Source organism: Ambystoma mexicanum, chromosome 5q, assembly GCF_040938575.1.
Source record: "Ambystoma mexicanum isolate Mex_15411 chromosome 5q, UKY_AmexF1_1, whole genome shotgun sequence".
Lineage (NCBI taxonomy): Eukaryota > Metazoa > Chordata > Amphibia > Caudata > Ambystomatidae > Ambystoma > Ambystoma mexicanum.
This window is the reverse complement of record NC_090933.1, coordinates 101,289,661-101,304,232: the sequence shown is the minus strand read 5'-3', so window position 1 is coordinate 101,304,232 and position 14,572 is coordinate 101,289,661. Positions and strand designations below refer to the sequence as shown.

Here is a 14,572-nt window from a genome sequence, read left to right as displayed (position 1 = left end):
TGGAGCTATTAGCGGTGTTCAAAGCATTGAAAGCCTTTCAGACACAACTGCAAGGGAAGACGGTGCTGATCCTAACGGACAGCACTACAGCAATGTATTACCTGAACAAACAGGGGGGGGCACTCACTCTCCAGGGCTATCCAAGCTGTCACAAAACATTTGGATATGGGCTCTCAAGCACAAGATGTTTTTGTTTTCCCAACATGTTCCAGTGGAACTCATCTTCTGGCAGACGTACTCAGCAGATATTTTCCTCTGCCAGAAGAATAAGAATGGCGACTGCACAAAGACATTGTATCCAACGTCTTCGCAGAATGGGGTTTCCCAGAGATCGACTTGTTCGCTACTCAGGAGAACGCCCAATGCCAGAACTACGCCTCCAGGTACCCCCAGAACCGATCCAAGGGGAACGGTCTCTGGATAACTTAATTTGTCTACACTCCCCCCCCCCGTTCCCCCCCCCCCCAACCACCACCCCTTCTCAACAAGATAGTGCACAAGATACACCAGGAACCAGTTACCATGATACTGGTGGCCCCCATGTGGGCCCGCCAACCCTGGTTCGCTCACCCGATGGCAATGTCCCTCTCCCCACCAGTCAAGCTGCCCTCCCCGTACAACATGCTGTCTCAGGACAGGGGGAGGACCCTACACCCATGCCCACAAACTCTGAACTTAGCAGCCTGGCTCCTGAGATCATAGAGTTTGGACACCTGCATCTCCCTCAGAGGTGCATGGTCATACTCAGGGAAGCGAGAAAGCCTAATACACGTTATTGCTATGCCAGTAAATGGAAACGCTTTGTCATCTGGTGCAATTCTAAGGGCGTCAATCCTATCAATTGCTCACCCTCACACATTGTGCTGTATCTAACCCACCTGTTAGACACTGGGTTAGTCTTCAATTCCCTAAAGGTTCATCTGGCTGCTCCGTCAGCCTACACCACATCACAACAAAATGTATCGTGGTGGAAAATACCAGCGATTGAAGCCTTTGTGGAGGGGGTTAAGAGGATTTTTCCTCCCATTTCTCACCCGGCCCCTGGATGGGGATCTAAATGTGGTTTTAACCAGGCTCATGGGAGCTCCCTTTGAGCCTATGCTTGAAGCAAGTCTAAAAGACCTGACTTATAAGACAGCCTTCCTAGTGGCTATCATGTCTATCAGGAGGGTTAGCGAACTACAGGCTCTTATTGTTCTAGACCCCTTTGTTACAGTCCATAAAGATAAGGTAGTTCTGCGCACACATCCCAGGTTTGCGCCTAAATTAATCTTGAAGTTCCATGTGAACCAATCAATCAAACCACCCACTTTCTTCCAGAACCCTACTAACATGGCCGAAAGAAGCCTTCACACATTAGATGTGCGCAGGGCAGTTATGTTTTGCCTGGAAAGAACTAGATCACTAAGGAAGACTAAACAATTCTTTGTTTCAGTGGCAGCTGGAAGAGAAGGGGATCCCGTCTCTAAATCAGCTATCTCAAGGTGGATTGTCAATTGTATCACACTGTTTCTCTCTAGCTAAGAGAGAACTGCCCTTCAAGCATAGAGCACACTCTACTCGAGGCACTGGGGCATCCATAGCATTCATTGCAAATGTTCCTCTTGAGTCCATTTGCAAAGCGGCATCCTGGAGTTCTGTACACACCTTTACAAAACACTATTGCCTAGACACTCATTCTAGGTCTGACCCTCAGGTGGGACAAGCAGTACTAAGACATCTTTTCTCTACTGTTCTTTCTCACAACCCACCTCCAACTCCGGGTACTGCTCGCTAGTCTATGCACAGCATGTGATTCTAAGCAGATTAACAAGCATCAGAAGACATGCATTACTTACCGTAATAGCATTTCTGATGATTGCATCTGCTTAGATTCACATGCGCCCTACCTACCTACCTCCCTCCCTGCTCGGGGGGGGGGGGAGGAACATAGACTTCTTACTACTTTCTCTCTTTACGTACTCACTCACTATAGCCTTGAGCTCCCTCATGGCAGAAAAAATACAATCGGAGGGACCTCAGCGCATGAGGGATTTTGGGTACTGCACACGTCACGATAGGGATAGTCTTACAGACATGCCTATGCTGACGTCCCCTTTCGGTGCCCGAAAGACGAGATGCAATACTCCGCGGTTACCACTGGATGTCGGACCATATGCACAGCATGTGAATCTAAGCAGATACTATCATCAGTAATGCTATTACGGTAAGTAATGCATGTCATTCCTAACCTGCACATTTACAGCCATAAGTAAAAATTAAACAAACTGCTGTTCCTGGTAAGGCTCCTTTAGGAGTTACTGAGTGGGTCTTCCTTCAGCCTCTCTGCTGTCACCAACTGTATTAGGACCTCTCCCAGGCATTGCATCCCAGAGCCTTCTCTTCAGGCCTGTGGGACCTTGTATTATTCCCTTGTAGGCTTCTCCTCGCTCTTGGGTCTTCAGGGTTCGCAGGTGGTCTCTCCAGTCCATGCATCAGGTCTGTCTCAAATGTTATTTCAGCAGGTCCTTGGTTACAGGATTAATAATGGGCCCATCCTGGACTGTGAGCTTCAGAATTCACAATAGGTCCATCCCGGACTTTGACTTTAGTGGGTCCCTACCTCCCCATTCAGGCTTGATTTCAGTCAACAAGTGTTCTCTTCCACCAGCCTCAGTACTTCCCCAGGGATCGCTGGCGGGAAAGCTTTGGCTTTACTTCTCCAATTCCCTCTAGGACCTCCGAGGGACTGTTGTGCCATTCTGGTCAGCCTTCTCCCTTCAGGGCTTAGCAGTGCTTCCTCTTCTCAGGCTTGTACTGCCCTCGTACTGGCAGCGGTCCGGAATCCCTACAAAATATCCCCACCAAAAATATCGCCATCCATATGGCTGTTTGTCTCGCCATAGGCGATATTTTTGGGGAGGATATTATGTGGGAGCGGGGGTTGTGGGGGTGTCCCCCGCAGGGTCCATGGGTCAATATTGCCACAAAAATATGGAAATATTTTTGTATCGTGATATTTTTGCGGGCATATTAACACATGGAACCAGTGGTCCTGCCAGAACATCATTCTTTAGCAGCCTTCCCAAGGAGTAAACTTTCCTGCCTCCTTTTATGCACAAGATACTTTAATGTTTCTAAGATGGTCCCTAATAGGTTGTTTCCCAAGTTAGTGATTTAGTCATTAGCTCTGACGTGGAGCTATGCGGCTTCAAAGAGTGCAGCACGATCTTGGAAGTCCTTTGATCAGTGGGCACAGTTCCTGTCTCATGTGGTTTGTCGTTCCAGTCTGTGGGCCGTTTTTTTCCTGCATGAGGTGTTCTGGGATCGGAGGTGGTCCTGTTGATTGACATGGCAGGTTGCCCTGGGGCGAAAGTTACTGCGTCTGTGTGTTCGTAGTATAAAAGTATGGCTGCTAGTGATGCAGAGGGGCTTCTAAATCTAGAACAACTCAGATGCTCACCGATTCTAGGTATTACTTGAACCACTTATGTGAATTAATGGAAATTACCAATGCTAGAGAACCATTGTTTTACGGGTCAGTCATTTTTCTTTTGTTTTACAGCACAGTAAAAGAACTATTGTTGGCTATTTTGACAATGAAGATTCAGACAACTACAGAACCTTTGAACGAGTAGCAAATATTTTGCATGATGATTGTGTCTTCCTTGCTGCTTTTGGGTAAGTTTTTAAGCATGCTAGCATTTTTCTACTGCTGTACAACTATGGCCTTAATTCTTCGACATAACAATGATCTGTTTTAAGTGAATTTAAAAATGGATCATCATTGGGTTCAGAGGTCGTATTTGTTGTCTAGCATTCTAATTGGATCTTAACAGAATTATGGCAGATAAATACTGTACATATAGAGCTGTACAGAGTGATTAAACTTGAATAAATTGCAGGAAAAAAGTGTCATTATCGAGCATGTAATTGTGTACAAATGCGTTTTTGGAAAACAAGATGATTTTCTGAATGGAATCTAGTGAAACTTTAGAAAAAGATATTGTCTTTTAATATCTTTTAGATGTAGCTTGTTTAGTTTTGGTGTAAAATTGGCAAAATTAACTATGGCCAAAGTATGCCTTTGTAGTGTAGGTTTTGGAGTTTTTGTGTAAGGATATAATAGTAGTTTGCTGTTACTTTCCTGTAGACTAGTCATCCAATCGTTTTTTTGCCTGGCTCCGTGCATGACTGGGTCAGGCACATGCTATAATTGGATGAATACTCCTTTCACTCATCTTCAACCAGGCAGGCACACTTGCTCCTCCAATTTCCCTTGCAATGCAAAATCCTGTTTTTCCTGTTTCAAGTACAGACAAACGCCATTGAGCCTGGGCTTCTGTCCCAGTGTTGTGGCAGGAGCTTCAAACAATATTGTCAGATTGGGCTATGCCACATTTGGACTACAGTAAATCTCATTGTGGAGGGAAAACTGGGTGTTTGAGTGTTGTCCACTTTCTTTGGGCTTTCTTTGCATACATTAGTAGAGAAAATGTCCCTAATTACACTTGCCGGCAAGCTGTTTGAAGAGGTAAGTCATGCCATGGAGGTGCAGGGCTGGCGAGGATCAGTGGATTTCCATTTGGATGGAGTAGATAGATTGGCCATCAAATGGAGCAGGCTGCCCTGCAGTATCACATTTCCCAGGAGACTGGTCTATTGCTGCCATGCTGCACAGGATCATTACCCGTCTCACTCCCTGATCATGCCAAAGGCTGTCTTGATCAAGAAATAAAATCAAACTGATTGTAATTAGCATAACTAAAGTACCTACAACACGTTCTGCAGCACCTGTCCTACAGCACCTTTCTACAGCCAACTTTATAATCGGATGCAAGAATGTGCATCAAGGCTAACGGACAATTCATACTTGTTCTGGAGATATCTGTGGTCATTTTCCAGGTTGCATGTGAAATCTACTACTCTGGGCAAACTCAGTTTTTCATTTTTCTATGGTTGATCAATTTTGTACTGGTAGAATGGTCACTGTAACATACATAAGTGTTGTGGAGCAGAGTATCAAGCACTATGTAAATAAAAAGTTATCAGTTATGTTTATTTTTATTCTGGACCATGCACAGTTCATGAATCTCACATCCATGTTAGCAAAGGGCGTGCAGTTCTGTTATTCTGGGGTCAGTGCTTCTGCGTGGACAGATGTTTACAGTGGTGGAATGTATTTCTAAATCAACTGATTATGCTGGACTGTGCTCTTTTTCACAAGTTTTTGATGTGTTGTAAACCCACATTCAAATGGATTGTGTCCTCCCATGTATTCCTCATCTTTTGCTCTGTCCATATCCAGCTTTGCTCTATCCATATACAGATTTCGCTGCTTTGGAAAATCTTTCCAACAGTGGGTGCCGCGCGTCAATGCCTGTCGACAGGATGTCCCTCAAGGGCCTCAGTCTCGATGTTGATGTTGTCCCTGGTACATATGGCGCACGCAGCGACCGTTGGCTTCAGTTCCATTGTACCGCGAGAGCTATCGCTTCAGAAGATCGCCCCGCTTCAGTTCCTTTGTGAAACCTGTTTTGCTACAAAATATGGCATCTTTCTTCAGCATCATTGACTCCAAAGTCGTGTGTTAAGAAATGCTATAACAGTGGGGCGAAGATGTCCCTTACGGGACCCCCAACGGGTGTGTTTGTGGTGTTTGGGATCCGATCATAACACATCAGTGTGTGCGCCCTGCCTATTGATGACAGTGAAAGCCCTCAAAACGTAAAGAGAAATTGGCTGCAGGTAGGTAACATAAATCCCTTTCAACGACTGTCAAAAGTGATCCTCCGATGAGTCGAGGGGTGACTCTCCTCGTTGGAAGAAAGCTAAAAGGCGATTTCGATCTAGAAGTGGTTCTCCCCAATTGTCTTCATGACGTACGTATAAAAGGCATCACAGGTCACCATCTTCATAGAGTTTCTTCCCTGGACGGGTTACTTGCCTGATGAAATTGCCCTCACCGGCTGAATTGGAGAGATTCCGACCAAGCTGATGGCAGTGGTGGCAGCAAGTCTCAGGACAGGGGGATTAGAGTCTACCCCTACCTGGGAGATTGACTGATCAGGTCTCGATCACCCAAATGGGACCTGGAACATCTCAGTGTAAACTGCTACTCTCTCCACAGACTGGGCATCTCCCTCAATTACAAGAAGTCCCACGTGATACCATCTCAAAGGCTCCAATTCATCTGAGCAGTCCTGGATGCGTCCTATGGAAAAGCCTCCCCACCCGAGGTGAGGGCTCAACACTGCAGATGGTTGCCAAATTCCAGAGTGCCCAGCGTCTTCTAGCCTTTGATTTTTTGAGGTTGCTCTGCCTCATGGCATCCTGCATTTTTCTGGTGCAAGAGGCTAGCCTGAGAATGAGGTCCCTCCAATGGGCTCTCAGGAGTCCATGTTCTCAATTCTCAGGCAGGATGTCGGACCCTCTTCAATTTCCAAGCAGAGTCCCACAGAATCTTCTGTGGTGAGCTTGCGAGGAAAACCTTCTGAAGGGAGAATCTTTTTGGCAGCCATGGCCTGAGATGACAGTAGTGACGGACGCCTCACTCACTGGGTGGGGAGCACATACCAACGTTCTGACAATCGGCGGTCATTGCTCTTCAGCGTAGTCCAAACTACACATCAGCCTGTTGGTTCTGAGGGCAATCAGACTAGAGCTGAAGGACTTGCTGCCCTCTGTATAGGTAAAGAATGTCCTGATAATGACATACAACACAGTGGCCATGTACTACCTCAACAAGAGAGGTGTAGGGTCACTACCACTTTGCAGAGAGGCAATGCAGCTCTGCTTCTGGGCAATTCTTTGGAACGCATATCCCCATTTCCCTTTTTAGGGATAGTCCCTCCATATCTCAATCATTTATGGCTTACTGTGATCGTTCCCTTCCAATACCCACAACACCTTCATGTATCTTCATTGCTACATTTAGCCTCTTCGTCCCAGCGTTTACATACATATAGGAAGGACAGGGAGTTTTTGGTGTTTTACTCACATATTTGAGTAAAACACCAAAAACTCCCTGTCCTTCCTATATGTATGTAAACGCTGGGACGGGGAGGCTAAATGTAGCAATGAAGATACATGAATGTTAAAAGCACAAGACACGCTCTAGTTATGAGCATTTGATAGGTGCCGGACATTTGAAAACCCCAACCAGCATGGCTGGGAGTGACACTGCCTAGAGGAGTACCGTGAAACCGAGAACACCGAGAGGTAAGGAAAGCAAGAGGGAGATCAGAGGAGGACCACCTCCTGGACACACTGCCCGAAGCAACCTTCCGCTAACCTCTGGCTTGTCTCTGGCCTGGGGAACGATATCCCAAGTGAGAAAAGACAGCCAGGCCCAAGAAACCAGACGCGGTGGAGAACCTTCCACTAAGTATTTTTGTGAACATTGTATGAAGAATGAAAAAGTTCTAGCAGGAGAGTATACCAGGCAAAGTCAAGTTTCTACATAAAGGGAATTATATAAGAAAAGCCCCGGCAAGTGAGTACACAAGGCAAAGCCAAGTCTTTGAATTAAGTTACAGTGAATGTGGAGAAGAACCTGGCAGGGGAGTACACCAGGTATCCCGTAAAGCTGGGACTAGCATCCAAGCTGCGTTGTTGGATGATTCATGCCTTTAGGAGTTTGGATGTTTCTTGAACAGACCTGGAGAAGGGAGACCATTTCCCCCATACGTGAATGGCAATGCCAAAAGGAGGGAGATGTCCTCTGTGGCTATAAGGAACTTGTGGTGTTCACTTGAACTGTTGTGGTGAAGAGACCTGGGAAAGGGAGCCATTCCCTGGAACTGTGAGCATTATTCATTTAAAACGTTTGTGTTGGAATTGCATCTTTCTTGGAACATTTGTGCACCTTTGGAGTTACTTTAAAATGTGGGGCTAAAAAAGGATTTCGTACACATGACGCTTTATTTTGGACATCTTGACATAAGACATACCCTTAGTTTTGGCTGAGGTAGGGAAGAGTAGGGACAGTGAGGCTAGTTTACCTCCTTTCTCTCCAATCGACCCTCCCAGGTCCAACTTGGGTCCTTTCTCTCTACCACCTCGATCTCTACATGTTGTGTTCCCAGGGCTCTAACCTCTCACTCTGGCTCTTCAGCCATTACTTGGCACCTCTGGCCCACCTGATATTTACCTTCTGTTCTAACTTTCAGTGTTATGCAGAGAACACTTAGCTCCCCTTAAGCCTCCCCTCATCCTCTTCTGCTCTCTCGCTCAAACCAGACTGTCTATCCGCGATTCAGGAATGGTGTGCCTCCAACAATCTCTGCCTTAATACAGGTAAGACTTGAGATCCTTCTCATTGGGACCCCTGCTCCGGCTTTCCCCTCTTGCACTCTGGCCACCCACAGTGGGCCCTCTACCCTCACCTTGCTGTGAGACGAAGAATCTTGGGGTGATTTTCAACTCCACCCTCTCCTGACATCTGTAAGAAGTCACACTACCAGCTGCACCTCCTCAGAGGTATTCTTCCTTTGTTTACTTTCCCCCAGAAGCTCACTGTCTCCATAGCCCTGGTTTTCTCAAGGCTGGACTACAGCAACAGTCTTTCTAAATCTGCCTGCCTCTACTCATCGCCCCTTGCAACTCATCCAGAACAGGACTGCGAGACTTGTCATTGGCCTGAAGCCCAGGAATAGTATCTCTCCAGACCTGAAACCTCTCCACTTGCTCCCGGTGGCTGCAAGGATCAAGCTGAAGACCCTCTGCATCATCCACAAGACTTTCTTGGGCAAGGGACCACATTACATCCAACTCTCTCTTCCTAAGCATCTTCCTTCTCAAGCCCTCCGCTCATCCACCTCCAACTCTGAGGGTCAGATGCTTCTCCAGGCAGAGAGTGGGGGTAGATCTCTGTCCTTGGATGGGGCCTCCCTCTGGAACAGCCTCCCTGCCTCTAACTTGAGCAGGACCACCTAAAGGTTCCAGAAGCAACTCAAGACCTTCCTCTTCGCTTCCGCTTTCTCTCTCTCTCGCTCTCTCTCTCTCTCTCTCTCCACCCTGCTGATGCTCCTGTCTTTACCTTATTACATTTGTACCACGCACCACTGACCCAGAGGCTTAAGGATTACCTGGTCACCCACTGAACCTCACGGGCACCAGGCTCCTGTATGACCAGGATCCCCTTGCACTGCCTCTGGGCCTCCCACCCATTTAGGGGACTGTATTTGCAAACCAACAGCCCGCGGTCTCCCTGCAGTTACTTGAGCCACCATCCTGGCAGCACTTACTGCGTTTTTGCCACTTCACTCCCTCATGCCCCCATCTGCTCTACCTTGCACAATCTGAATGACACAAGGCCTAGTAAAATTGTTTGTTTTGTCCTACATCTGTCTACCCTTCACTACATTGTCGCACCAAGAAACACTCCTGTACAGGTGTGTTATGAATGACATGCAACATTTTCCAACACCCACCTTTTTGTGTTTAATAAAAGCTCAGAACCAAATGAGTGCTCTGTGTCTCATTTCTGGATATATATATATATATATAGATATATAGACACTTTTGTGTCCTATCTACGTCCTTTTAGGACCCACCTACGCATGCTCCGTAGGCCGTCCCAGTAAAAGAGGCCCGCCCCCGTGGCTCCCCTTCAGATTTCAACCGTCTCCAAAGTAGTTGGATCTCCTCGCGTCGTCTTACTATTTTGTACAAGGTTGTGTACTGGAGGTGGAGTTCGAGGAAATTTTTCCTCCATGGCAGGAAAAGCGCTGTTCCGTCCATGCGCGACGTGCGGCTTGAAAAAAGTTTACGAGGGGGACGGACATATGGATTGTATATACTGCCTCCACCCTCATCATTCGGCTGATAACTGCGACATATGCAAAGGGTTTTCTCAAAAGACCCTTAAAGACCGAAATCGTCGGCTAGTGGCATGGCTGAATGATGGAGCGGGGGCATACCCCCCTTCGGAGGTAGGCTCCACACAATCGGCGAAAACATCACACCGCGCTGCCTCGTCGGAACCACCGGCGAAGAAATCTCGACCGACGGAAAAAGAGTCATCTCGGAGTCATTCAGCTAGAGAGTCCTCGTCGAAAAAATCGTCATCTTCATCAAAAAAGTATGACGAGGAAAGGCCGAAATCCTCCTCGGTCGATCACCATAGATCGACTTCGAGTCGAGAGTCGAGTAAGGGCAGGCCAAGTGTGGGAAAGGCGGGACCGCCTAAACCACCTGCTAAGTCACCGTCGTCGACGGCGGTCCAGTCATCGGCCACCCTGCCACTGACGCATGTGGTATCCACCGTCAACGATTGCGACGGTGGCCTCGTCAACGGGGGTTCTACAGGAAGCCTGGAGGCCTGAAGTTTTTGATCCAACCCCCCCGTATACTTTACTGCAAGAACAGGCTGTGTCGCTGTCCTCTGGGGAGGACGAGAGCGGGAGAATAGCCGGCCCGGCAGACCTAGGGCTACGAGTGGTTGACAAGTCGTCGACGAGGGGATCCGGTGTACCGGTATCTGCCCCTCTTCTCAATCCTCAATCTGTTTTGTCTTTGGAAATTCTGTCCACGCTTCAGTCTTTGGTACAGTCGTTGGACCAGAGACTACCTCAGGCAAACCTGCCACAGTCACCCGTCGACGAGCCGGGCCCGTCCCGTCCGACGCAATTACGCACGCCAATCTCAGCACTGGCACCCCAAGAGGAAGGTGAGCTGCCAGATTCGGAGTCTGGCAGGGGAGCTATATCGGATATCTCATCATCCCCCTCGAGGGTTCCAACCTGGGAGTCAGAGGTGGAGTTAGAAACCCCAAGAAGCCCAGCTCACCCGTCCCCTTCGGACAACATTGCATCATTCCATTCTATGATGGAGAAGGCGTGTAAGGAATTTGGTTTGTCCCAGGAAGAACAGAAAAAGGACTGTTTTTTGTTTGACCACATGGGTAAGAGAAGGAGGTTGGTGTTCTCAATACCAATACTAGACCACGTGTGGAAGGAGGGGTTGCAGACAATGTGTCACCCCTTTTCGGAGCCGGCAGTGAAAGGACACCTCGAGAAAAAGTTTAAGGCTCCAGAGTCTACCCCCAAGTGTTTATCCTCCCAACCAACGCCGGAATCGGTGGTGTCGGCGGCAGCGGCGAGGAAGGCGAAGGCCCAGCACAAGTGCACGACTCCGCCTGAAAACGAAGCAAGACGCCAGGATGCCTTTGGCAAAAAAGTGCTCTCCGTGGGAGCAACCACAGTAAAGGCCGCAAACTCTCTGGCTATTGTAGCCAGATACGACAGAGAGATGTGGCACAGGCTAGCGCCGTTGCTGGATCATCTTCCGGAATAGCATAGGAAGGCAGCGATGTTACTTGTCCGAGAGGGTGAGGAAGCCTCCAATCACGCAATAAACATTGCGGTGGACCTTGCTGAGTCAGGCTTCAAGCAAGTCAATAATGGGGTCGTATTACGACGACAGTCATGGCTTGAGTGTACCTACTTCAGACCAGAGGTACAATACAAAGTTTTAGATATGCCTTTTGAGGGAGACCTTCTATTCGGAGAGAAGGTAAACGAGGCCCTAAAGGGAATGAAAGAGGACTCGGACACGGCACGTTCATTTGGTGCCCTCCAGAGTGGCCGAAGCTACAAGTCTTTTCGTCCCTTTCGAGGGGCTTCAGGTAATTCCAGATTCTCTGCGTCTGGAGACAGATCCTTTGGCAGGTCGGCGTACCCCTCCCAGGGATACAGGCGTGCTTCCCAAACGGCAAACCGACGCCAGAACTTCCAGACGTCCAGGAAGAGACAAGCAAAATAAAGATCAGCAGTGACAGACAACACACCGTTCTGGGGGGGGGAAGAGTGTCGGCATATGTCGACGAATGGGAACGAATAATGATGGATCAATGGGTGCTGGACACTATAAGGAACAGGCACGCTCTACAATTCAAGCACAGCCCTCCGCACATTCCACCTGCGTTCACCGCTCATTCCCATCTGAGGATACTGCAACAAGAGGTAACTCTCATGTTAGCAAAGGGCGTGATAGAATTAGTTCCAGCATCACAGAGAGGTCAAGGAGTCTACTCAAGATACTTCGTCGTAAAAAAGCCGAACGGCAAATGGCGTCCCATTTTAGACTTACGCGATCTCAACAAGTCTTTAAAGAGCCTAAAATTCAAAATGCTCACGCTGCAGGAAGTGATCCGCGCCGTTCAAGAAGGGGATTTTCTAGCGTCCCTGGATTTACAGGACGCGTACTTCCATATTCCAATGTGTCGGAAACACAGGAAATTCCTGAGATTTGTAATAGGGCGGACTCCCTACCAGTTCACGGTTCTTCCCTTTGGGCTCAAGACCTCCCCCAGAACGTTCACAAAATGCCTGGCCCCAGTAGCGGCCTAGCTAAGGAAGCAAGGCCACCACGTATACCCATACCTCGACGACTGGCTGGTAAGGGGATCCTCCCCAGCGTCGACCAACACAAGTTTGCAAGCCACCATGCAGCTTCTACAACAGCTGGGATTTGCCATAAACTTTGAAAAATCCTCTCTGCAGCAATCGAGAACGTTGGTGTTCCTGGGGGCACAGTTCGAGACCCAGTTAGGGCTAGTGAAGCCTTCTCTCGACAGAACCTCAAAACTCAATCAGCTGGCGAGCCGATTACGACAAACCAACAGGCTCTCATTGAGGTAATACGTTTCGGTCCTAGGGGCCATAGCATCCTGCATCCATCTAGTGGCAAACTGTCGCCTATTCATGAGGCCAGTCCAGGAATTCCTCGCGGACCGATGGACGCAGGCCCAAGGATCGTGGTCAGACAAGATAACCATCGACGACGACAAGCTGCTTCGGACCCTTCAGTGGTGGCAGAGTTTCCACAATCTGAACAACGGTGTACCCCTACAGGAACCGGAGTTTCAGCGAACCATAGTCACGGATGCGTCCCTGACCGGATGGGGAGCTCACATGGGTACTCTTCAAACGCAAGGTCGCTGGTCTCCAACGGAGTCACTCCTACACATAAACGTGTTAGAGCTCAGAGCAGTACGATGGGCCTTGAAGGCATTCCTACCACACATCAAGGGATTGCGAGTACGAGTACTGACCGACAATACGACGGCCATGTTTTATTTGAGAAAACAAGGAGGGACGCGATCAAAAACACTTTCCATGGAGGCCCAGAAAACATGGCATTAGGCATTAAAGCACGAGATTTCCATCGTGGCTCACCATCTCCCGGGAGTGAGGAATTCGCAAGCAGATTCCCTCAGCAGAAGCATGGCCCAGATACACGAATGGGAAATGGACACAGTTCAGCTGATGACAGTGTTCGAGAAATGGGGTCACCCCCCTCTGGACGCTTTCGCAACCAAGGACAACAAGAAATGCGAGCAATTCGCAAGCAGATGGCCTCAGGAGGGTTCCATGGGGGAGGCATTCTCCTTCCCATGGACGGACATGTTCCTTTATGCTTTTCCTCCGTTCCCCCTCATACGGAGGACAATACAGTGGATGCGCAGATACAGTTGCCGGGTAATTCTAGTGGCACCGTACTGGCCGCGGCAACCGTGGTTCTCCGACCTGCTCCACCTGTCGCTGGAACATCCAATAGCGTTTCCGAGAGTCCCGAACCTACTATCCCGGGACAAAGGCACGGTGTGGCATCACGACCCGGACAGTCTCAACCTTGCAGCATGGCTCCTGAATTTTCGGAGTTCGGTGCGTTAGACGTTTCGGAGGATTGTCAAAAAATTCTGCAGGCGGCTCGAGCCCCTTCTACCAACAAATCTTAAACCTGTAAGTGGCGGAGGTTCTGTGAATGGTGTCGAGGACAGCAAGGCCTACAACCGTTGACGGTGACGCCGGAACAAGTTCTACCTTACCTGCTTCTCTTGGCGGAGAGGGGTTTATCCTTCACTTCAATAAAGGTGCACCTGGCGGCCATCTCGAGGTTCACGAGGAAGAGACCGTCGTCTCCTCTATTCAGCGACAGGCTTGTGAAACACTTCATGAGGGGTTTATTTCGAACTTTTCCCCCGGTAAAACGTTTCCCTCCAACTTGGAGTCTCAACACAGTGTTGGCAGACTTAATGAAACCGCCTTTTGAGCCTATGGCCACGTCGGACATGAAATTTATATCGTGGAAGTTGGCTTTCTTAATTGCTATCACATCAGCTAGGAGAATCTCGGAACTGCAAGCGCTGGTCGTAGACCCTCCATACTTAGGACAAGGTGGTCCTGGCAACTAATCCTACGTTCGTCCCAAAAGTTCCGACAGTGTATCACAAACACTCGTCCATTGTGCTACCTACTTTCTTCGCTACCCCATCATCGGCAGCAGAAAAAGCTCTTCATACCTTCGACGTTAAGAGGGCTCTGAAATTTTACCTACATCGTACACAGGAACTCAGGTCTACTCGACAACTGTTCATCGCATATGGTCCGTCGTCGAGGGGAAAAGCGATCTCTAAACAAGGATTGGCTCGATGGGTCTCATCGACGATTGCGTTTTGCCACTTCAAGGCCGGAAGGCCGCTGCAAGGGCATCCTAGAGCCCATTCTACAAGATCAACGTCCTCCTCAGCAGCATTATGGGTAGGAATTCCGCTAACTGATATATGCCAGGCTGCGGCATGGTCAGT

The 14,572-nt window shown here is 48.6% G+C and overlaps 1 protein-coding gene across 1 annotated transcript in view; it reads left to right on the top strand.

Moving 5' to 3' along the window:
- ERP44 (endoplasmic reticulum protein 44) overlaps nt 1-14,572 on the top strand; it is a 550,129-nt gene that overhangs the window by 255,728 nt on the left and 279,829 nt on the right. The window contains exon 6 of the mRNA XM_069620604.1: nt 3,545-3,660. Coding sequence (XP_069476705.1) covers nt 3,545-3,660 — 116 coding nt within the window. The remainder of the gene's footprint in view (nt 1-3,544; nt 3,661-14,572) is intronic.